This window comes from Mirounga angustirostris, unplaced genomic scaffold, assembly GCF_029215605.1.
Source record: "Mirounga angustirostris isolate CCGP_5_RB_7025 unplaced genomic scaffold, mMirAng1.0.hap1 SCAF_9, whole genome shotgun sequence".
Taxonomy (NCBI): Eukaryota; Metazoa; Chordata; class Mammalia; order Carnivora; family Phocidae; genus Mirounga; species Mirounga angustirostris.
The window spans coordinates 89,220,515-89,246,021 of record NW_026991717.1 but is presented as its reverse complement, the minus strand read 5'-3'; the positions used below and the strand labels follow the sequence as shown (position 1 = coordinate 89,246,021).

Here is a 25,507-nt window from a genome sequence, read left to right as displayed (position 1 = left end):
ATTACTAAGCACTTTATATACACTATAATTTTATTCTTTTTTCTTTTTCTGGAACACTATAATTTTATTCTTACGATGATTGTATGAGGTAGGCATTACTATTTTATTTGTGACAAACACTGAAGTCAGGAAATTTAAGCAATTTTCTGAAGGTCACCTAGAATTTTCTTGTCATAGCAGGATTAGGATCTTAGTCTTCGGAAAGTAGAAACTGGCCTATGGCACATTATATATATATACAGTGTTAGTAGCTACAGGAAGCTGAGGGGTAGGGGTGCACATTCTTCTTTGACAATGGGTTAAATAATGGATAACCCAGGTAAAGAGCAGCTGAGTATAAGAAGGACAAACAACTTTATGCTAATATGCATGCATCATAGTCTACATGATCATACATTTAGTGATGAGAGAGATATTAGAAACTGTTTACTTTAATCTCTTGCTTTTAAAGATAAGGAAATTAAAACTCAGCAATGTAGGACTTTGCCCAGGATCGATCATACAGCTAGCTGGGCCAGTTTTGTTTTTTTTTTCTACCAGCCCATGCTCATTTAAAAAAAGTTCTCTCATTTCCATACATGGGTGAAAATCAAATTATCTTCAAGAATTCATCTGGGTATATAAGAATTGAGTTGATCTTATTCCAGAAAAGCTTCAAGACAAAATATATATATGTATATGTATATTTCAAAACCATGATTTTGCATCATTTCCTAGGAGTAATAATAGTCTATTATGAGTGAAATTATATGGAGAGGTAAAAATGTATATTTCCAACTGAAAATTGGACAAGATGTGACTATAAATCAATGAGGCTGAACTTTAGAAAAACATACCAGAAAATCTATAGTCAGATGCAAATTCTCCATCGAATTCCTTATGAGGAGATTACATACTTAACTCCAGTGATACTTTCACTGCTCAAAATATTTATAAACTTTCTCTTTGGAACTGTCTTAAGAACCAGTGTATATGAAATAATACACATGCACATAACTCAATCACTCAAAAAAATCAGTCTCATTATTTTATAGTTACATCCTATTTTTTTGACCAAAAATGGCAATACCCATCTTGATCACCCACCTTATTCACAAGACTTGGCTCCAAGTGGCTTTTGCTTGTTTCCAAAATTCAAATTCACCCTCAAAAGACGAAGATTTGCCACCACTGAGGATATTCAAAATAGTATGACGAAGGTTCTAAAGATAATTCCAAAAGTGCTTTGAGCAATGCCAGCATCATTGGGATAATGGAATAGCCTCCCAACGTGACTTCCTTGAAGGAAAGAACACTCATGTGGATGTGTAAGTTCTGGTATGTTTTTGAATTTTTAAAATAAATCAATCTTGTTCTCTGATAGTCACATCTCTTAGATGAGGGGAAAAAAAGTAAGTAAGCAGAATATTAAATATAAATTTGAACTCTCTAAAAATAACACCATTCAAAATATTTCCCCACAGGTAATCACCTTTCACAAACCTTACATTATACACTTTAAAAAAAAAGTGGAGTGCTGTAATTACAACACAGAGTAGCACTGCCAGTTAAAAAAACAAAAACAAAACAAAACAAAAAACCAAGTCAGTAGTACCTTAACAAGCCCTACTAATGTAGATGCATGGTAAGTATAAAAAATTGGTTAATTTTTCTTACCTGTAAACAAGGGTGTCATCATAAGTACCATTGTACTGGATTTGGAACATACGTATTCCAGGAATATTCCTTTGAAAATTAAATTTAAGTAGCGCAGTAGATGATGTCGCTTCTGCTACTACAATTTTATCTTGACTCATTTTAGTATCACCATTACTACTGCTTGCATTAGAACCTGACTTAGTAGAAGTTGAAATATCTGAAGAACCAGGATCAGGCTCATGGATATGGTTTGTACTGTTTAGTAAGTGAGGGAGCTTAATTATATGAAGATCCACAGTTTGTGTTGCTTCCCCAGCAGGATTGGAAGCGATGCAGGTAAAAGCACCTGTGTCCTTTACAGTTGTTATAAGAATATCAAGTGTTCCATTATCATACACCAGAGATCTTGTTGCATTTGAAATCAGCTTCCCTTCAGGAGAAATCCAGTGAATTGCAGGTTCAGGGTCCCCCCTGGCTTTGCACCTCAGGGTTGCCCTCTGACCTTCCAGGACTCTCATCTCATGTGTATGACGAGTAATGAGAGGAGGCTCACATAAAAACTCTTCCTCAGGAATTGACCAAAAATAGCGGCCAGTTAAAAGTGCTGGAGAAGCACAAGTCTCTAGGTCATCTTCTCTGGACAGACGCCTCAACCACAACAATTCACAATTGCAATGCAAAGGGTTTCCACCAAAACTTAATGCAAAAGTTGATGGGCTGATTATTCCTGAGGTTGCTAATACCTGAGCTCGCTGAAAGAGAGGGTCAGGTGGTAGCTTCTGCAATTTGTTTGATGTTACATCTAGCCGAGTCATCTTGTGCAAGTGGGAGAAAGTCCCCTTAGGAATGTTATCAATCATATTGTGATCCAAACTAAGGGTGTGCAAGCTAACCATCTTCTCAACAGCATCCCAAGGAATTGTTTCTAAATTATTGTAGGACAGGTCCAGCTCCTCAAGGGCAAAGACATCATCAAATGCTGTAGAAGAAATTAAAGTCAGCTGATTGTTGTTCAGTATCAAATGATGGAGATTGGAAAGCCCACTGAACATATCATTTGTAATTTTAGTCAATCTGTTGCTATTCAAATGCAATGCCCTCAAATTTCGTAAGTCAGCAAAAGCATGAGGTGTAATAAAACTTATTGTATTCCTGGATAGAGTCAGGTCCACCAAGCTGGTCATATTGGCAAAATCTTTCCTTTTAATATTTGTAACAAAATTGTCTGCCAACCGCAGTTCCACAGTTCTTCTGTCAATGTTTGGTGGAACGAATAAAAGCCCTTTCTTGGCACAAAGGGTTGCGAGATTAGGAGACAAAATCTGACAGACACAACGCTTTGGACAGATCTGAGCTCTCACTGCTATGCCAATGAAAAACAGATAAAAAAGAAATTTTTCCATTGTAGATCAGATTTAAGAGCCTGTAAGAAAAGATACAAAATGTAGTGTTAGCATCCAATCATTTCACTAATGTTCATATTCCTACTGGAATAATCCTTTGTATGCAAATTGTAATACAGAAGTGATTTACTCATTTGTTTACTTAACAAACAAGTATAAAATATCTACTCTGTATTGCAGGCTATAATTGACACTAAGTTGAAAAATACACCATTCCTTGGCCTCATGGGATTTAAAATCAAATGGGGGAAAACAAAGAAGCCAACAGATTATTACAATTCTGTAAATTATGTGCTATTTTTGCAATATGTCCAGGGTACTTCATGGATGTACAAAAAAAGTGACATTCAGCTGAGACTGGAGGGTAGGAGTTAGGAAACTTGCCCATAACCCTGAAAGATATCTCATAAGTTCAAAAGATTAAAGATATATTTAAGGATTTGCAAGCACTTCAATTTACTGAGTAGAAACAATAAAAGACAATATTTGTTATTGTTAACTTTGTGGCATGATATTTGAAAGTAATTAATCATTAATCAAATCTTATTCATCTTTACAAACTATCTTGAACATAGTACAACCTTCACAACCTAACTGCAAATGCAAATAAAGGCTCTTATTCTCAAAAATAAAAAGGCTAAAAATTTACCACAAGTGCTCTGAGCTCCTTAAATATTAGAATATTTTATTTGATGTAAAATTGGATTTTAAAAGATCATTTATGAAAAGTAGTCATCAAAATTCTTGACATTGAGTCCCAAAAGATGCTATCATTCCATTTTTTTCTTTTAAAATCTTAAGGCATTTAAATGTAATCCAAATATAATTTTTTAAAAATCTTGATAGTTTCATTTTCCAGTTTGATCTGAAGTATTTGTTCTTGAAATTAATCATCAAAAATTAAAATATTAATATATATGCAATCAAAAGTTCTCATAAATTACATGTAGTTTTAAATTCCAAGGAAAATAGCTAGAGAAAATAAATTTTTTTAATTGATGACAATATAAAATACAGAATTATTCTAGAAATAATGTACCTAGTTTTCTAAATAAAACATATTCTTATAGTTTTTATTTATTTTATATCATATTCAATGTGGATGTAATGAGTAAGAACTGTCATGCTCAACAAATGAAATAGTCTTACTCTTCTGTTCATGATGGAATAACTGGTACTAAACTAGCCTTTCCATGATAAGCAGTAACAAAAAGTACAAAATACTTCTATAACTATAGATTTCACACATTGGAAAAAAAAAGAAGCACAGAATCGTGATCCTTGAGAAAAGTGAATTAAAAAAAAAAAAAAAAACCGAATGAACCCTATCATTGCTCCTGGAGACACTTTTCAAAGCATAGCACAAGGAGGGAAAACAAGGTGACACTTGAACAGTTGAAGAGGATAGACTGGAGTGCAGAGAGTCTCCAATGGCCTGAATTTATGAGGCAGAATACCAGAAAGAAGAGAGTTATCCAAAGAAAGAACTTCAGTAATCCTATAGGCAGAAACAGGGTAATAGATACTAGCCATACTGAAACACTGGGGGGAGGGAGGAAGTTGGAGGAAAAAAGTAAACAAAACCTCAGTGACCTGTGGGAAAACATTAAGAAGTCAAAAATATTAAGAAGCATATAACTGGAGTATCAGAAGAAGGCTGTAGACATAAAGGCAGACATTTTTCACATTTGTTTTTTTATTTAATTTAATTAATTTATTTATTTGAGAAAGAGAGAGAGAAACAGCATGAGAGGGGAGAGAGTCAGAGGGAGAAGCAGGCTCCCTGCCAAGCCAGGAACCCGATGTGGGACTCGATCCCAGGACTCCGGGATCATGACCTGAGCCGAAGGCAGTTGCTTAACCAACTGAGCCACCCAGGCGCACATTTGTAATAAAAAGCAACCCATAAATCCAAGCTCAAAACAAGGAAAACTATACCAAGACACATCATAATCAAATTGCAGATAACCAAAGGAAAAAATAATAATCTTAAAAGGAGCACAGAAATAAGACACATTACAAGAAGATAAAGTGAACAAAATAAAAAATAATGGCTGACTCCTCGCTGATTTCTCATTGGAAATAAAGCAAAATGGAAAACAATTAAAAATATATTTCAAGCATTTCAAGAAAAGAAAGTCTGTCAACCTGGGTGGGGGCTTATATATTCATAATGAAGGTAAATTAAAAACATTTTGAGACAAACTGAGAGTTTTATTACCATAAGAGCTGCACTATAAGAAAATATAAAGAATATTCTATTCAGGTTGATGGAAAATTGTACCAGATGGAATCCTGAATCTTTATAAATGGGTAAAAAACAACAGAAATGGTGTATCTGTGGGTACATATAAAATATTTTTGCTGTGTTTTAATCTGTTTATAAATAGTACTTCTGGTATGGATATTAAAATTACAAAACAAACAAACAAACAAAAACCAACCCCACATCATTTGCACCCTGGCAATCAAGTAAGCTGGATAAACTGGACATCAAATTTTTTTTTTTTAAATAACAAGATCAAAATGCTGAGGGTATAAATTTACAGTAACTATATTCCAGAAAGCAGTAGTCTTTGATGGAAGGCAAGAGTTCCATAGATGTCCCCTGACGTCCCCATCCAACAGAAAAGTAAATAAGAGGACCTATCTGGCATAAATTAGGGTAGGGAGAAACTAGTCTACCTTTCAAAAATTTAACAAACTTTTTTTTAAAAGATTTTTTAATTTATTTATTTGAGAGAGAGTGAGAGAGAGAGAGCAAGTAAGCAGGAGCGGGTGGGAAGGGCAGAAGGAGAGGGAGAAGCAGACTCCCTGCAGAGCACGGAGCCCAACATGGGGCTCAATCCCAGGACCCTGAGATCATGACCTAAGCCAAAGGCAGACACTTAACCTACTGAGCCACCCAGGTTCCCCTTAACAAACTTCTTTTTAATGTTTTATTTCTTAGAACAGTTTTAGGTTTACAACAAAAATGAAAGGGAAGTACAGCGATTTCCTATATACCAACTGCTCCCACAGCAGGCTTTTCCATTATCAATATCCCTGCCAGAGTGGGACATTTGCTGCACTCAGTGCATCTACTTCGACACAACGTAATCACCCAAAGTTCGTAGTTTACAGCAGGGTTCACTCTTGGTGTCGTACATTCTACAGGTCTGGACAAATGTACAATGGCAAATATCCACCATTGCTGTATGTACAGAGTACTTTCACTGTCCTAAAATCCTCTGCGCTCTGCTTATTCATTTCCGCCTGGCTCATCCCTGGCAACCACTGACTTTTTTCTTTTTTACTGTCTCCATAATTCTGCCTTTGCTTGAATATCATATAGTTGGAATTATATAGTATGTAGCTCTTTCAGGTTGACTTCTTTCACTTAATAATATGCCTTAATAATATATTCCTCTATGTCTTTTCATGGCTTAATATTTCATTTCCTTTTAGCATTGAATAATAACCCATTTTCTGTATGTACCGAAGCTCCTTTATCCATCCACCTACTAAAGGACATCTGATTGCTTCCAAGTTTTGGCAATTCTGAATAAAGCTGCTCTACACATCTGCATATAGGCTCTTGTGTGGACATAAGTTTTTAACTCCTTTGGGTAAATACCATGGAGTGTGGTTGCTGGGCTGTATAGTAAGATTATATTTATATTTAGTTTTGAAAGAAAGTGCCAAACTGTGTTCGAAAGTGGCTCCACCATAATTCCCAGCAGCAATGTGAGATTTTCTGTTGCACTATAACTTTGCCAGCACGTGATGTTGTCAGTGTTCCAGATTTTGGTCATTCTAATAGGTGTGTACTGGCATCTCACTGTTCTAATTTGCATGCCTTGATGACTTATGATGTGGGGTATCTTTTCATATTTTATTTGCCATCTGTATATCTTCTTTGTTGAGGTGGTCTGTCTGTCAAGGTCTTTGGCCCATTTTTAAATTATGGTTTTTTTTTTTTTTAATTATTGAGTTTTAAGAATTCTTTGTATATTTTGGATAACAGTCTTTTATCAGATGTGTCTTGTACAAATATTTTTCCCTGTCCCTGGCTTGTCTTCGCATTCTCTTGATGTTGTCCTTGGTCTTCACATTCTCTTGATGTTGTCCTTGGTGGAGCTCAAGTTTTTAATGTTAATGAAATCTAGCTTATCAATTATTTCTTTCATGGATCATGTCTTAGGTGTTGTACATAAAAAAGAATCACCATACCCGAGGTCATTTAGGTTTTCTCCTATGTTATCTTTTGGGAGTTCTATAGTCTTGCATTCTATGCTGTGCAGTTATCTCAGTTTGTCCTTTGTTACAGTATTATCATAACTCAGTTCACTGCAGCTTCTTGAGACCGTGGTTGGACATTTGCTATTTGGGAAGACATGGGATGTTGACACTAGGATGGTTTTGAAAATCTGTCTTTTATAGATGAACTATCTGATTTTCAAACATTTGGAGAACTCAGCCAACTTTATATCTCCGCTTCCAGGTTTTTTTTGGTGGCCAATGAGAGCTCTTTGATCTTTCATCTCATCCCTGCATTTCCTTGCTTTGGGCTGCAATTGAGATACCCTAGATTCTATGAAGGTAGAGGATTCCTCTAAGAAGTTTGTTGTATCTCACCAATGCCACCCCAGACATTCTGTGGTTGAAAGTCAGACATACCTCTATGGGAAGAAAAAGACTGAGGTCTCCATTCCCTCTCCCAAGTCTTTTTGTAGCTGAAAGCCCTGAGTGACTGATTTTTCCTTGTGCTCTTCTGCTTCTTACCTATCATTCTTCCAAAGTCTGGGTTGCCTGGAAGATTCATTTCAACTTTCTTTTCCTCCCCCAATTCTTACCCCATTTTTTTCTTATCTGAAAATATAGAGAACCTAGGGAAATCATCTCAAAGAAACAGAAAATGGAATGGTAGTTACCAGGGGCTGGGTGGGGGGTTGGGAAACTGGGGAGATGTCGAATGAGGGTACAAACTTACAACTAATAAATAAATGAATCCTGGAAATCTAGTGCACAGTGTAGTAATTATAGACAACAATATTGCATTATAAACATCAAAGTCGCTAAGAGACTACATTTTAAATGTTCCCACCACAAAAAAAAGAAATAAGCATGTGACATGATAGGGGTGTTAGTTAATGCTATAGTAGTAATCTTACTGCAATATATATGTATCAAATCAACATGTTTTAAACCTTGAATTTATACAATGTTATATGCCAGTTATATCTTGATCAAAAAGAAAAAGCTGAAGTCTTAATCTCCAGTACCCCTGATTGTGAGTATATTTGGAAATAGCATCTTTGCAGATTATCAAGTTAAGGGGAGGTGATTAGTGCAAACCCTATTCCAATATGATTGTGTCCTTATAAACAGAGGAAATCTAGACACAAAGACAGACATGCACAAAGGGAAGAGAGTGTGGAAGCACAATGAGAACATTATCTATCAGCCAAGAAATGCTTAAGGCTACCAGAATCTAGGGGAGAGGAATAGAACAGATTCTCTTTCACAGCTTTCAAAAGGAACCAAATATGCCAGACACCTTGATTTTGGACTTCTGGCTTCCAGAACTGTGGAACAATAAATTTCTGTGTAAGCCACCCTGTTTGTGGTATTTTGTTATGACAGCCCTATCAAACTAATTCAAATCTCAAAAAACATTTTCTGTAACAGAAGAATTTCAGAAATAAAATGATACATGTTGTAAGCTTCCAAGTACATGTGCATTTAGAACAGGCAAAACTAATCTACAGTAACAGAAATCACACCAGTGGTTGCCTAGTTGGAGGATAGTTGAATGGGAAAGAACACAAAGAAATCTGGGGGTCGGGGGTCATGGAAATAGCTTGTACCTTATTTGAAATAGCGTTGTCCAGGTGTATACATTCATCACAATTCACTGACCATACACTTAATATCACTGCATTTTATGTCAAGTGTACTTCAATACAATAATCAACTATGATTAAGTTTAAAAAAGGAAATCTGGGTTTCCACTATGTTTCCAAATACCGGGTCCAAAGGAAGAATTTATAAAGTGACACATTATTGGTGGCTAATCAGAATTTAGTCATATTTTAGAAACAGGTATTTTCTTAGTTCCGCCATATCGCTTCAAAGATGTGATTCCATTCTAACTCAAATCATGCATCCTATTTCATAAGCTGATTTCCTTCATCAACATATATACTGCCTGATATGATTTCACTGCCCATATGGTGATTTAGAAAGTAAGATTAAGTTTAGAATAAAATGTGGGCCACTTTCTTAATTCTATGTTTATATTTTGCTAAAGTGAGACAAGTAAATAATGAAAGAGTCATATGAATTATGATTAACGACCTTTCCCAAGTTATCTTAGGACAGAGTGGAGATTTCAAAATTTCTAGAAGATGGAAGATAAGGAATCATGTAAAGAAACAGCTTTCACTTCCTGCAAGTTCACAGACTAATCACTGACATATTTATTAGAATATCTTACCACTTGAGGAAAATGAGTGTGAAGGGAAGAGCAGAGTAGTTGTCATGTTTTGCTGGATTTCATGATTTAAAAATTTATGAAGATCATCAAACATACTAACCTCATTCTTATCTAGTTAAGTTAAACTCTTTTAAAACATTTTTCTATTGCCTTCTTTAACTGGTTAAATGCAAACAACACAGATCTGTTTTTAATAATAATATTTGAGTGGGCTATAACTCAGTAAATAGTCATACAGCTGTAGTTCTCTAAATAATATTTACAATTCTCTACATTATATATTCTTTTAAGCTAATTCTTTTCAGACACAAAGTGACACGTTTATAAACAAAGAAGAGTCTATCACACAAAACTGGAAAATGATTTTCCAGTACTGCATCCTCCTTTCAGCCCATGGCTATTACACAACATATGCTCAAGAGAATCAGTATTTATTTGGCAACTAGAACAGGATATACAAGCAAATTTTGATTTTACAACCGAGAGCATAATCTATTCTCTGCAGAAACCAATATGGTACCAATTTATATGTTGAGTTAAAGGAAAGCTATTGGACTCCTCAGGAGCTGCCTTGCCATCATTCAGTGGAGCTCTACCAATTCAATTAGTGTCCCTTTGCCCAGGCTAATGCCTGGGAACAGAAGCTGATGCCTATTGACACTGATGAGTTGTGTTAGGATGTGTCAAAACGGTCACAGTGCTGCAAATGATATTTTATAATACAGTTTAGATAATGAAACACATTTGATATTCATTTCTAATATTTTAGGTTTTCTGCTTATTTTTTCCAAGGACTATAAATGGACAATATTATCACTCTTTTCTCTACTAAAACATATTCACTCATGCATCTATCCACTCATTCTTTTACTAATTTCTTCAGCAAGATTTATTTAGCATCTGCACTACAGGCAAGGTGCTCGGCTAGAATCTACCAAATTTAGAAGGCTGTGATCTGATCAGGACAAGCACATTCACAATTACACAATAGAAGGCAGACTGTGAAAAGTTTTAAGTCAACATACATTTTAATATTCAAATTTACACAAATAAAATGGGTCTTTGAGGACTGGGTAATTTTTGTTATCCATGTGTGTATACATATATATGCTTTTTATTCAACACATGTATACATAAACCCATATTATTTACACTGATGGAGTACAGATAAGAGCCCAATTACTAAAACAAACAATTATTTAAAAAAATAATTGTTACCATTCACTGAGCATAGGTAACATGAAGGAAGCAGTGGTCTCTTTATTGTATAGATGTGGAAATGAGATTGAGATACTGATAACATAATTAAAACAGTTTACTAAATGGAATATTTGTCATGCTCTATCTAACTCGTAGATGTGTAGATATTTTAGCACTTCTTTATTTTTTAGAATTAAGGTGAAAGCTACACAGAGAGATGTCATTTCTTTTATAAAATGTTTTAATACTAATTTTGTTAGCTTACATCAGAAAGCTAAGATTGACTTGTTATGCAGTGTACTTACCATACCAAAACCTATTTCATTTTTGCACAACTGAATATAAAGTCATTATTTTTTCTTATTTTATATGATGAAATAAAATTTAAGAAATCTTAAGGAATCCCTTCAAGGCCACACAGAAGGAAAAAATAAGATAGGTCTAAGATGGAGATCTATTTCCAAAACCCATGCTTTTCCTAGGATAAGATGATGCTTTATATATATTATTTATATTGTATTTTTCTGATTTTGTAGCACTTGGACAAAAAGGGTTGTTGATTCTAACAATAATGACTCCTTAAGTTCATCAAGTGTTTTCCTCATTTATTTTCCTGGTCTCTGTTCATAATCAAATTACATTTAAAAGATGCTAGCAAATTACTACAGTGGAGACTTAAGAGCATCTTGACAGAGACTTAATGACAACTCGAATGATACATTTCACCACCATCATTCATTTCTTTCTTTTTTTTTTTTTAAAGATTCTATTTATTTATTTGAGAGAGAGAATGAGATACAGAGAGAGAGCATGAGAGGGGGGAGGGTCAGAGGGAGAAGCAGACTCCCCACCGAGCCGGGAGCCCGATGCGGGACTCGATCCCGGGACTCCAGGATCATGACCTGAGCCGAAGGCAGTCGCTTAACCAACTGAGCCACCCAGGCGCCCCTCATCATTCATTTCTTTTTGGCATGTCAAGACATGACTGAAGTTACCCAAATACGTAAGTCCATAATACTAATTATTCTTTTAGGAATATAAATTCTACTTCATAGAAAGGAGATTGATTACTGTGTATAAAGAGGTCTCAGTATTTTCCCACTGATATGGATTGAGTTGTCCCTTTTCTGGCCCACTTGGAAGTCTGCCTACAGAGTCTCTATAATGTCACTGAGTGTCCGTGGATTCTGAGAGTTAATACTACTAGTAACTCTGAAAGAGAATGTATTCTCTCTTGCAGAAAATAGCTTGGGGAGAGAAAGCAGCCTGAAACAGCCCAGTGCTAAGAGGCTGTGAAGATTCCCAACAGTGAGAACAGCAGTGGTTTGAAGCTGGGTCAGCACACACAGGTGGCAAGTGGTTTGCTAAAATGAATTTCTGTTGACTGTAAGCACTCCTTACGGATGTTCAGATACAAGTGGGAAATATGTGGCAAGTGGGAGGGGTGATGTGTGTATCAAAGTGTAAGATAGTTTATATTTAGAACTTCAACTAATTAAGACAGCAGTGCCTCTAAGGAATAGGTATAATCTATCTGGGGAGTAGATGGTTATTTCTTTAGCAAAATAATTTGATAACCCATTTTGTATGTGCATGGTGAGTAGCCGAGGCATGGATTTTAAAGGCGGCAATGAAAGAAGAGCTAATCAAATTCCAGTCTGATAAATTAAACACAAGTTCACTGTGTGGAAAAGGAAGGAGAAAGGACTAAAGGAAGTACACACGAGGAGAAGATTCTGCATAAAGTGTTTAAGGGCTGGGGCCTTCACACAGACAGTCACAGAGAAGGAAACTCTGAGATACTGAGATATTTGCCAAGATATTACACAGTTGCTTCCCATCAACTTCAAACCTGAAGTGTATACCCCGCCCCCCGGCCCCAACCCAATATCAAGCCTGTGGGAAACATCAGGGTAAAAAGAGCTTGCATTCCATGCCTGGACTGGCATTGAATGATGAGGAAACTGCATCTCAGTGAAAGTTTGAAAACATTATTAGTCATCTAAAACTCCAACCTGGATTTCATACACCCATTTCTCTTTCTGTTGCATCTCATCACAGGATAATCAGGTTTCAATAGACACAGGGGAGAGGAAAGGTTCAGGATAGGGAACATTATCACAGACGTGAAATGCAATGAAATCACTAGACTGCCATTGCAAAGTAGCAGATGATCTCCGTTTTCTCCTAATTTCCAAGAATACAGCAGCTCCCGCCTCAGGATTCACCTTGATTTTATGACAATTTGAAAGGGCATAAAATGGGTTATAACACAGATTTAAATGCCATTAATCAGTGTTTCAAATCTAGTAAATGATTTACCCTTTTTCTTTGGAATTCTGAAAGGTGAATCTCTGAGCCTTTGAGATGTCACGCTACCCATTATGTTTCTGTTTCCTAATGGTGTTTAACATTTCATGTAACGAGTCTCAAGTCTTGGTGGTTATATTGGCTCTATTGTGCTGTTGCCATAGCAATTAAAGAGGCACCGTTGTAGAGCAATGCAGACAGCATGATCAGCACAGAGATGTTATCTGACACAATTCAGGCATCTAGAAATCTGGATACTTCTTCAGAAAAAAAAAATGTGGTTTATACTTTCTCTTGATATTATTGTGGGCATTGAGGCAGCCAAGTTATCTCCAATGGAAAATCTAATTGAAAATCTAAAAAAAAAAAAAATTGAGAGGAAAGAAAGACATACACATATACAGAGGAAGTAGTGAATTTACTGAGGGTTTAAATACTAAATATGTGTGGGTGGAAAGTTCCGGCAGTACTCCTACAGAAATGTTTTGACAAACTGAGACCATATGGAAGCTTTTATATCACTGAAAGCAATGTGTGCTTTTTTTTTTCTTTCTTCTCGCTCTCTTCCTGTCCCTCTCTTTTCCCCTCTTCCTTTTTCCCTCTCTCCTTCCCTCCCATCTCTCTCAAACACACCCACACTCCCAGTTTTATTAGATTCTCCTACTTTTTGTGTTAAAATTGTTTTGCTTTTTATAACATAATGATCATTTCAATTTGACATTATTCATAGTTCAAAAAGTAACATGATAGTATTATTACATAAAAAGCCCATGCCCAATTATATAAAAATTATAATTTAAGAGATAACTGAACAAAGAATACAGACATATGTTTCTTAGAAGCCTGGACCATTCTCTTTCTGTATTAAACTGCCACTTATCCATTCCACTTTGATTTTTAACACTCTCAAAATTAACATGTCTGCAACTGAGCTCTTAATTTTCTCTCTCAAATCTGCTTTACTGTTACGATAGTAATTCTCTATAATTATTTAAAACCTACTTCTTTATTTTATTTTTTAAAGTAATCACACCCAACATGGGGCTTGAACTCATGACCCCAAAATCAAGAGTCACATGCTCTACCAACTGAGCCAGGCAGGCGCCCCTAAAACCTAGTCCTTTTCAAAGTCCAGACCCAGAACATTGGAATTATTCATTACGTCTCTCTTTTTGTCATATACCAAATCCAGTTCACTAATAATCCTGTACACTATACAGGAAGAATATATACATGATGGGATCATATCTATTGCTGTGACTTTTCATCACCTTTCCCTTGGAACGTAACAATAGCCTCCTAACTAGTTAACCACTTCAGCTATTATCCCCCTTCAATCTCTTTTCCACAAACCAGTCAGAGTGACCTTGTTAAAACTTAAAGATCAAAACCTTTCTACTGCCTTCTCATCTCACTTTTCTTTTGTTCACCACTGCATCCTCAACACCTAGGGGAAAGAATGGCACAAAAGCAGTTCTAGGTAAATATTTGTTGGATGAGTGAAGATGGAAATCCAACTATTTAGTAACTGAGAAAGTGTTCAAAGTTTTAGTAATTAAAATGTGAATAAAAATACTATATTTGTAAAACAGTTTTAAAATTACAATGTCAGTGCTGGTGACAATACAATGAAGAGATATTCTCACAGACTGCTAGAGTTAGTAGACATTTAGAATTTTACGTCCTCTAAAATTAAAAAAAGAAAGGGTACTGGAGGCTGGAGAAAAGGATAAAGTATAGAATGAGGGAATAAGAGGAAAAAAAGGGAGAGGGAGGCAAAACATAAGAGACTCTTAACTATAGATAACAAACTGAGGGTTGATAGAGGGAGGTGGGTGGTGGATGGGCTAGATGGGTAATAGGTATTAAGGAGGGCACTTACTGTGATGAGCACTGGGTGTTGTATGTAAGTGATGAATCACTAAATTCTACTCCTGAAATCAATATTGTATGTTAACTAACTAGAATTTAAATAAAAACTTGAAACAAATGAAAGAGAGAGAGAGAAAGAGAGAGAAAAGCCCAATATTGGCATGCTCTTGACAAGGGTTTCGCTGCCCTGATTGATTCAACTGCCTTGAGTTGTGAAAGAAGTGAGAAATTACGAACATTATATATGTTTTATTTTATCTTGGGCAGTGCATTTTCCTCTTATACTCCCTAAGAAAATCTTAAGCAAAATTTGCATGATTTGTAAATGCCTCTGGATTTGTTAACTTTCAGTGCAACACTATGCTCGCCCATGCCTGCAGATAGGTGTAAAACAAAATGACCAATTCATGATAAATGTTCCATGAGTGGAAGCAGCAGCAAAGCAGGTATTTAGTGAAAAACAAAACAAAACAGGATAACAATTGTGTGTGTGTATATATATATATATATATATGTTCATGTACATCCCAGGCTATATGTCTATCTATATGTGTGCATATGTATATGTGTGTGTGTGTACCTGCTGCGTTTTCAGTATCTATTCTTCCCTTCTTTAGTAACAGAAACCCAATTTTTACCTGTTGTATTTCTTCCTAGAACGAAGTTTATTTTCTAGCTTCTTTTGCAGGGAGATATAACCATGTGAGTCTTTTTCTTCCAATGAGGTGTAATTGAAAATGGTGACAAAAACTTCAGAGACAGCTACTTAAAGGGAGGTGACTGACATGGGATGTACCCTTCCTGTCTTTTTGTCCATCTACCTTCTTCTCAACTATAATTTGGACATGATGTCTGGAACTCTAGCAGCCAACTGGTACATTGAAGTAACCTTGAAGATGGGGGTCATGAGTCAAGATGAAGGAGTGGCATTCCTGATTATCATGGAGCTGCTCTATCAGTCCTGGATTATCTTCTATCATATTTAAACTACTGTTCAGAAAGGTCTCTACTACTCATGGCCAAACTAGTCTCAGCTAGTTCCAGTATGATTTTAAAAACATTAAAGTACCAAATATGAATATAATAAAAATGAGTAGGATGAAACATATCATGCATTCAATTATATGTCTATAGATATTTCAAATATTTTTAAAACATTGTATTAGTGAGCACATATTTTCTGTAAAATAAAAAAATTTAAAACTAACCTGGATTCCTTTAATACTAATTTATATGTGTTAGCAATGAGTCATATGACTATAAAACTTGTCGATTAATTGAGAGACTTTTGGCTGGTATTCTCTGGGCTGTAACAAACCCCACAACATTGCTAAAAACAATATTCTATGATGACCCAAGTGAGTAAACACATTTAGCATACATCTATCATATATCAGTAGTCAATCCCTGGGGTATTTCTTGATAGTAAGTTAGTTTGAAAAGTTCATTAATTATTTCAAGCTAACCAAGGAAAATTTTATAAAATTCAGGCATTGGGTCAACCACAAATATTCTCTGATTATGTGAATGAAATATAAAAATATTTATTTTATGGAAAGATATTAACTTCAGATATAATTTAAGATGGAATACTCATCTAAAGGATCTAAAGATTCAATATAACATCTATAAATGTTCCAGCTGCTTTTTTTTCCAAAAATTAATATGCTGCTCCTAAAATTCATATGGAAATATGAGGAACCCAGAATGATCATAGTTTTGAAACAAACAAAAAGTTGTGGGACACACACTCCTGACTCCAAAACTTGCTCCAAAGATACATAATTAAGATGTGATATTGGTATAAACACTGACATATAGGTTAGTGGAATATAGCTGGTAGCTCAAAATAGACTTATATGTGTAAATGACTGTAGGTAAGTGCAAGTGTTGGCTTACTTCCTCAACTTTGGCTTGGGTAGATCAGGTTACATTGACTATAATATAGAGCCTATATAGGAAAGAAAAAGTTTGAAGCATATATAGGAGAGAAAAGAAGTTTGGATGTGATGAGAGATAACAAGTTTGGTTTGAGATAATCTATTTTTTTGAAGCTGGATAAACTGTGAAATAAACAAGATACTGGTATTAAAATCTATAAGCAGGGGGGCGGAGCAAGATGGCGGAGGAGTAGGAGACCTGGATTTCGTCTCCTCTCAGGAATTCAGCTGGATAGGGATCAAACCATTCTGAACACCTACAAACCCAACAGGAGATCGAAGAAAAGAAGAGCAACAACTCTCTCATCAGAAAAGCGACCACTTTCTGGAAGGTAGGACGTGCGGAGAAGGGAATCCGAGGCGATATTCGGGAGGATAGACGGCGGGGGAGGGGCCTCCGTCGGCCGCTTCTGGCAAGTGATAGAACCACGGAGCACAAAATTGGAACTTTTAAAAGTCTGCTCCGCTGAGGGACGTCACTCTGGTGGCTAAGCGGGGGGTGGAACCCTCCGGGACAGTGTGGTCTCAGGACCCTCGGGGTCACAGAAAGACCGGGGGTGCCTGAGTGTGGCAGAGCTCCCAGGTAACGGAGCAGGGAAGCCGGCTGCAGAGGCGAAGCCCAGGCGCGGGCTCTCAGCTCGGGGTTGCCATAGACCGTGATCCGCGGCACAGTCGGGCCCCTGCTCCTCCAGCAGGGACCCAACAAGCGGCAGATCCGGGGAGACTCACCTTCCTCCCCCCGGGAGGAGCCACGCGGGAGGGCACCGCAGGGATCTGCTGGGTTTGGAGACTCCACACGGGGTCGGGTGCCAGAGATAGAAACGCGCGGTCACAGGCCGGGCGAGCACGGAGTGCGGCCGGAGACCGGGGAGACGGGAGTGACTGATGGCTTTTCTCTGGGGGCTCACTGAGGAGCGGGGCCCCGAGTTCTCGGCTCCTCTGGGGCGGAGATTGGGAGGCCGCCATTTTCACTCTCCGCCTCCAAAGCTGAACGGAAAGCTCGCAGGGAACAAAAGCCCCGGAGAGCAAACCCGAGCAGATTACTTAGCTGGGAGGGGGCAAGGGCGGGGCAATTCCGCCTCCGGCAGAGACATTTGGAAACCACGGCAACAGGCCCCTCCCCGGAAGATCAGCGAGAACAGCCAGACAAGACCAAGTTTACCGATCAATGAGAACGGCGGAACTCCAGCGCTAGGGGACTACTGCACATAGAATTCACGGCTTTTTTACCATGATTCTTTAGTCTTTCAAAGTTAATTTTTTTTTAACTGTCTTTTTTTTTTTTTCTTCTTGAATTTTTTTTTTCCCTTTTTCAACCAACATCTTATCAATTCCTTTTTTTAAAAAAAAATTTTTATTTTTCATTTTTAGAGTCATATTCTATCCCTTCATAGTAGTTACCCATATTTTTGGCTTATATATATAAGTTGTTCTCTCTTTAAAATTTTGAGATAGTTTCTTCTAACAGATTAAAATATACCCTAAATCTCTACTATATGGTGTTTTCTATTCCCCTGCCTGATCACATCCTCTCCCTTTTTTTTTCTTTTTCTTTTTTCTTTTTTTAAATCCTCTTTCTTTTTTCAAACAACTTCTTATCAATTTCTTTTATAAAATTTTTTATAATTTCCATTTTTACAGTCATTTTCCATCCCTTCATCATATCAACCCTTATTTTTGTACATATATAAGTTTTTCTTTCTTTAAAATTTTGGGAGACACTTTCTTCTAAAAGACCAAAACACACCCCAAATCTAGTGTGTGGCACTGATCTATATACCATATAGATCATATTTGATCACATTCTGTTTTTTCTTTTGTTGTTGTTGTTTTGTTTTGTTTGTTTTTGTTTTTATCTTTATCTTTTTCTTTTTTTTTCTTTTTCTTTTTTCTCTCTTTCCCCTTCTTATCCCACTGCTTCAGGTATTTTCTGATTTGTTTAGAGTATATTTTCTGGGGACGTGGTTACTCTGCTAGCATTTTGTTCTCTCATTAATCTATTCTCCTCTGCACAAAATGACGAGACGGAAAAAATCACCTCAACAAAAAGAACAAGAGGCAGTACCGACTGCCAGGGACCTACTCAATACGGACATTAGTACGATGTCAGATCTAGAGTTCAGAATCATCACTTTAAAGATACTAGCTGGGCTTGAAAAAAATATGGAAGTTATTAGAGAAACTCTTTCTGGAGAAGTAAAAGAGCTAAAATCCAACCAAGTAGAAATCAAAAAGGCTATTAATGAGGTGCAATCAAAAATGGGGGCGCTAACTGCTAGAATAAATGAGGCAGAAGAGAGAATCAGTAATATAGAAGATGAAATGCTGGAAAATAAAGAAGCTGAGAAAAAGAGAGATAAACAACTACTGGATCATGAGGGCAGAATTCGAGAGATAAGCGATACCATAAGACGAAACAACATTAGAATAATTGGGATCCCAGAAGAAGAAGAAAGAGAGAGAGGGGCAGAAGGTATAATGGAGCAAATTATAGCAGAGAGCTTCCCTAATTTGGGGAAAGAAACAGGCATGAAAATCCAGGAAGCACAGAGAACTCCTCTCAAAATCAATAAAAATAGGTCAACTCCCCGACATCTAATAGTAAAACTTACGAGTCTCATAGACAAAGAGAAAATCCTGAAAGCAGCTCGGGAGAAGAGATATGTAACCTACAAGGGTAGAAACATTAGATTGGCAACAGACCTATCCACAGAGACCTGGCAGGCCAGAAAGGACTGGCAGGATATATTCAGAGCACTAAATGAGAAAAATATGCAGCCAAGAATACTCTATCCAGCTAGGCTGTCATTGAAAATTGAAGGAGAGATAAAAAGCTTCCAGGACAAACAAAAACTAAAGGAATTTGCAAACACAAAACCAGCCCTACAGGAAATCTTGAAAGGGGTCCTCTAAGCAAAGAGAGACCCTAAAAGCAACATAGACCAGAAAGGAACACAGACAATGTACGGTAACAGTCACCTTACAGGCAATACAATGGCACTAAATTCCTATCTTTCAATAGTTACCTTGAATGTAAATGGGCTAAATGCCCCAATCAAAAGACACAGGCTAACAGACTGGATTAAAAAACAAGATCCATCGATATGCTGTCTGCAAGAGACTCATTTTAGACCCAAAGACACCCCCAGATTGAAAGTGAGGGGGTGGAAAACCATTTACCATGCTAATGGACACCAAAAGAAAGCTGGGGTGGCAATCCTTATATCAGACAAATTAGAATTTAAACCAAAGACTGTAATAAGAGATGAGGAAGGACACTATATCATACTTAAAGGATCTATCCAACAAGAAGATCTAACAATTGTAAATATCTATGCCCTTACCATGGGAGCAGCCAATTATATAAGGCAATTAATAACAAAAGCAAAGAAACACATCAACAACAATACAATAATAGTGGGGGACTTTAACATCCCCCTCACTGAAATGGACAGATCATCTAAGCAAAAGATCAACAAGGAAATAAAGACTTTAAAAGACACACTGGACCAAATGGACTTCACAGACATATTCAGAACATTCCACCCCAAAGCAACGGAATACACATTCTTCTCTAGTGCCCATGGAACATTCTCCAGAATCGATCACATCCTAGGTCATAAATCAGGTCTCAACCGGTACCAAAAGATTGGGATCATTCCCTGCCTATTTTCAGACCACAATGCTTTGAAACTAGAACTCAATCCCAAGAGGAAAGTCGGAAAGAACTCAAATACATGGAGGCTAAAGAGCATCCTACTGAAGAATGAATGGGTCAACCAGGAAATTAAAGAAGAATTAAAAAAATACATGGAAACCAATGAAAATGAAAACACAACTGTTCAAAATCTTTGGGATGCAGCAAAGGCAGTCCTAAGAGGAAAGTATATAGCAATACAAGCCTTTCTCAAGAAACAAGAAAGGTCTCAAGTACACAACCTAACCCTACACCTAAAGGAGCTGGAGAAAGAACAGCAAATAAAGCCTAACCCCAGCAGGAGAAGAGAAATCATAAAGATCAGAGCAGAAATCAATGAAATAGAAACTAAAAGAACAGTAGAACAGATCAACGAAACTAGGAGCTGGTTCTTTGAAAGAATTAACAAGATTGATAAACCCCTGGCCAGACTTATCAAAAAGAGAAGAGAAATGACCCAAATCAACAAAATCATGAATGAAAGAGGAGAGATCACAACCAACACCAAAGAAATACAAACAATTATAAGAACATATTATGAGCAACTCTATGCCAGCAAATTAGATAACCTGGAAGAGATGGATGCATTCCTAGAGATGTATCAACTACCAAAACTGAACCAGGATGAAATAGAAAACCTGAACAGACCTATAACCACTAAGGAAATTGAAGCAGTCATCAAAAATCTCCCAAAAAACAAAAACCCAGGGCCAGATGGCTTCCCAGGGGAATTCTACCAAACATTTCAAGAAGAATTAATACCTATTCTTCTGAAACTGTTCCAAAAAATCGAAACGGAAGGAAAACTTCCAAACTCATTTTATGAGGCCAGCATTACCTTGATCCCCAAACCAGACAAAGACCCCATCAAAAAGGAGAATTACAGACCAATATCCCTGATGAACATGGATGCAAAAATTCTCACCAAAATACTAGCCAATAGGATCCAACAGTACATTAAAAGGATTATTCACCATGACCAAGTGGGATTTATCCCTGGGCTGCAAGGTTGGTTCAACATCCGCAAATCAATCAATGTGATACAGTACATTAACAAAGGAAAGAACAAGAATCATATGATCCTCTCAATAGATGCAGAAAAAGCTTTTGACAAAGTACAGCATCCTTTCTTGATCAAAACTCTTCAGAGTATAGGGATAGAGGGTACATACCTCAATATCATAAAAGCCATCTATGAAAAACCTACAGCAAATATTATTCTCAATGGGGAAAAACTGAGAGCTTTCCCCCTAAGGTCAGGAACGCGGCAGGGATGTCCACTATCACCACTGCTATTCAACATAGTATTGGAAGTCCTAGCCACAGCAATCAGACAACAAAAAGAAATCAAAGGCATCCAAATTGGCAAAGAAGAAGTCAAACTCTCACTCTTTGCAGATGATATGATACTTTATGTGGAAAACCCAAAAGACTCCACCCCAAAACTGCTAGAACTCATACAGGAATTCAGTAAAGTGGCAGGATATAAAATCAATGCACAGAAGTCAGTGGCATTCCTATACACCAACAACAAGACAGAAGAAAGAGAAATTAAGGAGTCGATCCCATTTACAATTGCACCCAAAACCATAAGATACCTAGGAATAAATCTAACCAAAAAGACAAAGGATCTGTACTCAGAAAACTATAAAATACTCATGAAAGAAATTGAGGAAGACACAAAGAAATGGAAAAACGTTCCATGCTCATGGATTGGAAGAACAAATATTGTGAAGATGTCAATGCTACCTAGAGCAATCTACACATTCAATGCAATCCCCATCAAAATACCATCCACTTTTTTCAAAGAAATGGAACAAAAAATCCTAAAATTTGTATGGAACCAGAAAAGACCCCGCATAGCCAGAGGAATATTGAAAAAGAAAAGCAAAGCCGGTGGCATCACAATTCCAGACTTCAAGCACTATTACAAAGCTGTCATCATCAAGACAGCATGGTACTGGCACAAAAACAGACACATAGATCAATGGAACAGAATAGAGAGCCCAGAAATGGACCCTCAAGTCTATGGTCAACTAATCTTCGACAAAGCAGGAAAGAATGTCCAATGGAACAAAGACAGTCTCTTCAACAAATGGTGTTGGGAAAATTGGATAGACACATGCAGAAGAATGAAACTGGACCACTTCCTTACACCACACACAAAAATAGACTCCAAATGGTTGAAAGACCTCAATGTGAGACAGGAGTCCATCCAAATCCTAAAGGAGAACACAGGCAACAACCTCTTTGACCTCAGCCGAAGCAACTTCTTCCTAGAAACATCGCCAAAGGCAAGGGAAGCAAGGGCAAAAATGAACTATTGGGACTTCATCAAGATAAAAAGCTTTTGCAAAGCAAAGGAAACAGTTAACAAAACCAAAAGACAACCGACAGAATGGGAGAAGATATTTGCAAATGACATATCAGATAAAGGGCTAGTATCCAAAATCTATAAAGAACTCATCAAACTCAACACCCAAAGAACAAAGAATCCAATTAAGAAATGGGCAGAAGACATGAACAGACATTTTTCCAAAGAAGACATCCAAATGGCCAACAGACACATGAAAAAGTGCTCAATATCGCTCGGCATCAGGGAAATCCAAATCAAAACCTCAATGAGATATCACCTCACACCAGTCGGAATGGCTAAAATGAACAAGTCAGGAAACGACTGATGTTGGCGGGGATGCGGAGAAAGGGGAACCCTCCTACACTGTTGGTGGGAATGCAAACTGGTGCAGCCACTCTGGAAAACTGTATGGAGGTTCCTCAAAAAGTTGAAAATAGAGCTACCATATGATCCAGCAATTGCACTACTGGGTATTTACCCCAAAGATACAAAAGTAGGGATCCGAAGGGGTACGTGCACCCCGATGTTTATAGCAGCAATGTCCACAATAGCCAAACTGTGGAAAGAGCCAAGATGTCCATCGACAGATGAAGGGATAAAGAAGAGGTGGTATATATATACAATGGAATATTATGCAGCCATCAAAAGGAATGAGATCTTGCCATTTGCAACGACGTGGATGGAACTGGAGGGTATTATGTTGAGTGAAATAAGTCAAACAGAGAAAGACATGTATCATATGATCTCACTGATATGAGGAATTCTTAATCACAGGAAACAAACTGAGTGTTGTTGGAGTGGGGGGTGGGGTGGGAGGGATGGGGTGACTGGGTGATAGACACTGGGGAGTGTATGTGCTCTGGTAAGCGCTGTGAATTGTGCAAGACTGTTGAATCTCAGATCTGTACCTCTGAAACAAATAATGCAATATATGTTAAGAAAAAAAAAAAAAGAAGAAGAAGAAGAAGAAGGTAGCGGGAGGGGAAGAATGAAGTGGGGGAAATCGGAGGGGGAGACGAACTATGAGAGACGATGGACTCTGAAAAACAAACAGGGTTCTAGAGGGGAGGGGGGTGGGAGGATGGGTTAGCCTGGTGGTGGGTATTGAGGAGGGTACATTCTGCATGGAGCACTGGGTGTTGTGCACAAACAATGAATCATGGAACACTTCATCTAAAACTAATTTTGTAATGTAAGGGGATTAACATAAGAATAAAAAAGTTAAAAAAAATGTATAAGCATGCCATCCCTGAAGGATATGATGGATATGGCTGGTTTGCAGACCATGGAAATACATTATTTTAAATTTCTTGATAGCACTCTCTTGTCTAAATCTGGGGACATTTTTCATTGTTATTTATTTGTTTACAAAATATAATTATTTTTTGATTTATGATTATTTTTCAAGTGTCACCTGTCAAAGCTCATGGCACAAACATTTATTAAATACGATGAATCTAGTGTCTAGTATTTGCCTTTAGGATTTTCAAAACAGAGCTAGCTAGACATCAAGTAGTATTTTTTATAATGTAGCTACTCCTCATTTTTTCCAGTTTTTAAGGACCACTGCTCTATAGCTAGGAAAACTGAGGCCCAAATATTTTTCGGATATGATTAGAGCTTTCCAAACCTTAAAAACTTGGCATAACAGAGACATATAGATGATCAACAGACACATGAAAAGATGCTCAACATCACTCATCATCAGGGAAATGCAAATCAAAACCCCCACATCGAAATATTACCTCATACCTGTCAGAATGGCAAAAAACAAAAAGGCAAAAAATTACAAGTGTTGGTGAGGGTGTGGTGAAAAGGAACCCTCATACGCTTTTGGTGGGAATGTATATTGGTGCAGCCACTGTGGAAAAGAGTATGGAGATTCTCAAAAAATTAAAAATAGAATTACAATATGATCTAGTAATTCCACTATTGAGTATTTATCCCAAGAAAATGAAAAAACTAATTCAAAAAGATATATACGCCCTTATGTTTATTGCAGCATTATTTATGATAGCCAAGATATGGAAGCAACTCAAACAGCCCTTTATAGATGAACAGATAAAGAAGATGTGGTATATATAGAGAGTGGAATATTATTCAGCCATAAAGGGACAAGATTGTGCTCTTTGTGACAACATAGATGGACCTGGACGTATTACGCTGAGTGAAATAAATCAGAGAAAGACAAATACCATATGATTTCACTTAAATGTGGAATCTGAAAAACAAAATGACTACAAACAAATAAATAAAAAGCAGAATCAGACCTATAAATACTGAGAATAAACTGATGGTTGCCAGAAGGGAGGAGAGTGGGGGAATGAGCAAAATGGATGAAGGGGAATGGGAGATACAGGCTTCCAGTCATGAAATGAATAAGGCTCAGGAATAAACTGTATAGTAGGAGATACCATCAGTGGAGAGCACAGCATAAGGTATAAACTTGTTGAATCACTGTGTGTACATCTGAAACTAATGTAACATTTTGTGTCAACTATACTCAAAGTGAACTTTTTAAAAAAAGATAGGCATAATATTTTGTATCTATTAAAACATAAATATGTCATGATAATCTAGTGTTCAAGTAAATTATAATATAATTCATGTTTG

The 25,507-nt window shown here is 36.9% G+C and overlaps 1 protein-coding gene across 1 annotated transcript in view; it reads right to left on the bottom strand.

Annotated features, from left to right (window-relative positions):
• LRFN5 (leucine rich repeat and fibronectin type III domain containing 5) overlaps positions 1-25,507 on the bottom strand; it is a 252,068-nt gene that overhangs the window by 8,111 nt on the left and 218,450 nt on the right. The window contains exon 3 of the mRNA XM_045900762.3: positions 1,657-3,061. Coding sequence (XP_045756718.2) covers positions 1,657-3,041 — 1,385 coding nt within the window. The 5' untranslated portion in view covers positions 3,042-3,061. The remainder of the gene's footprint in view (positions 1-1,656; positions 3,062-25,507) is intronic.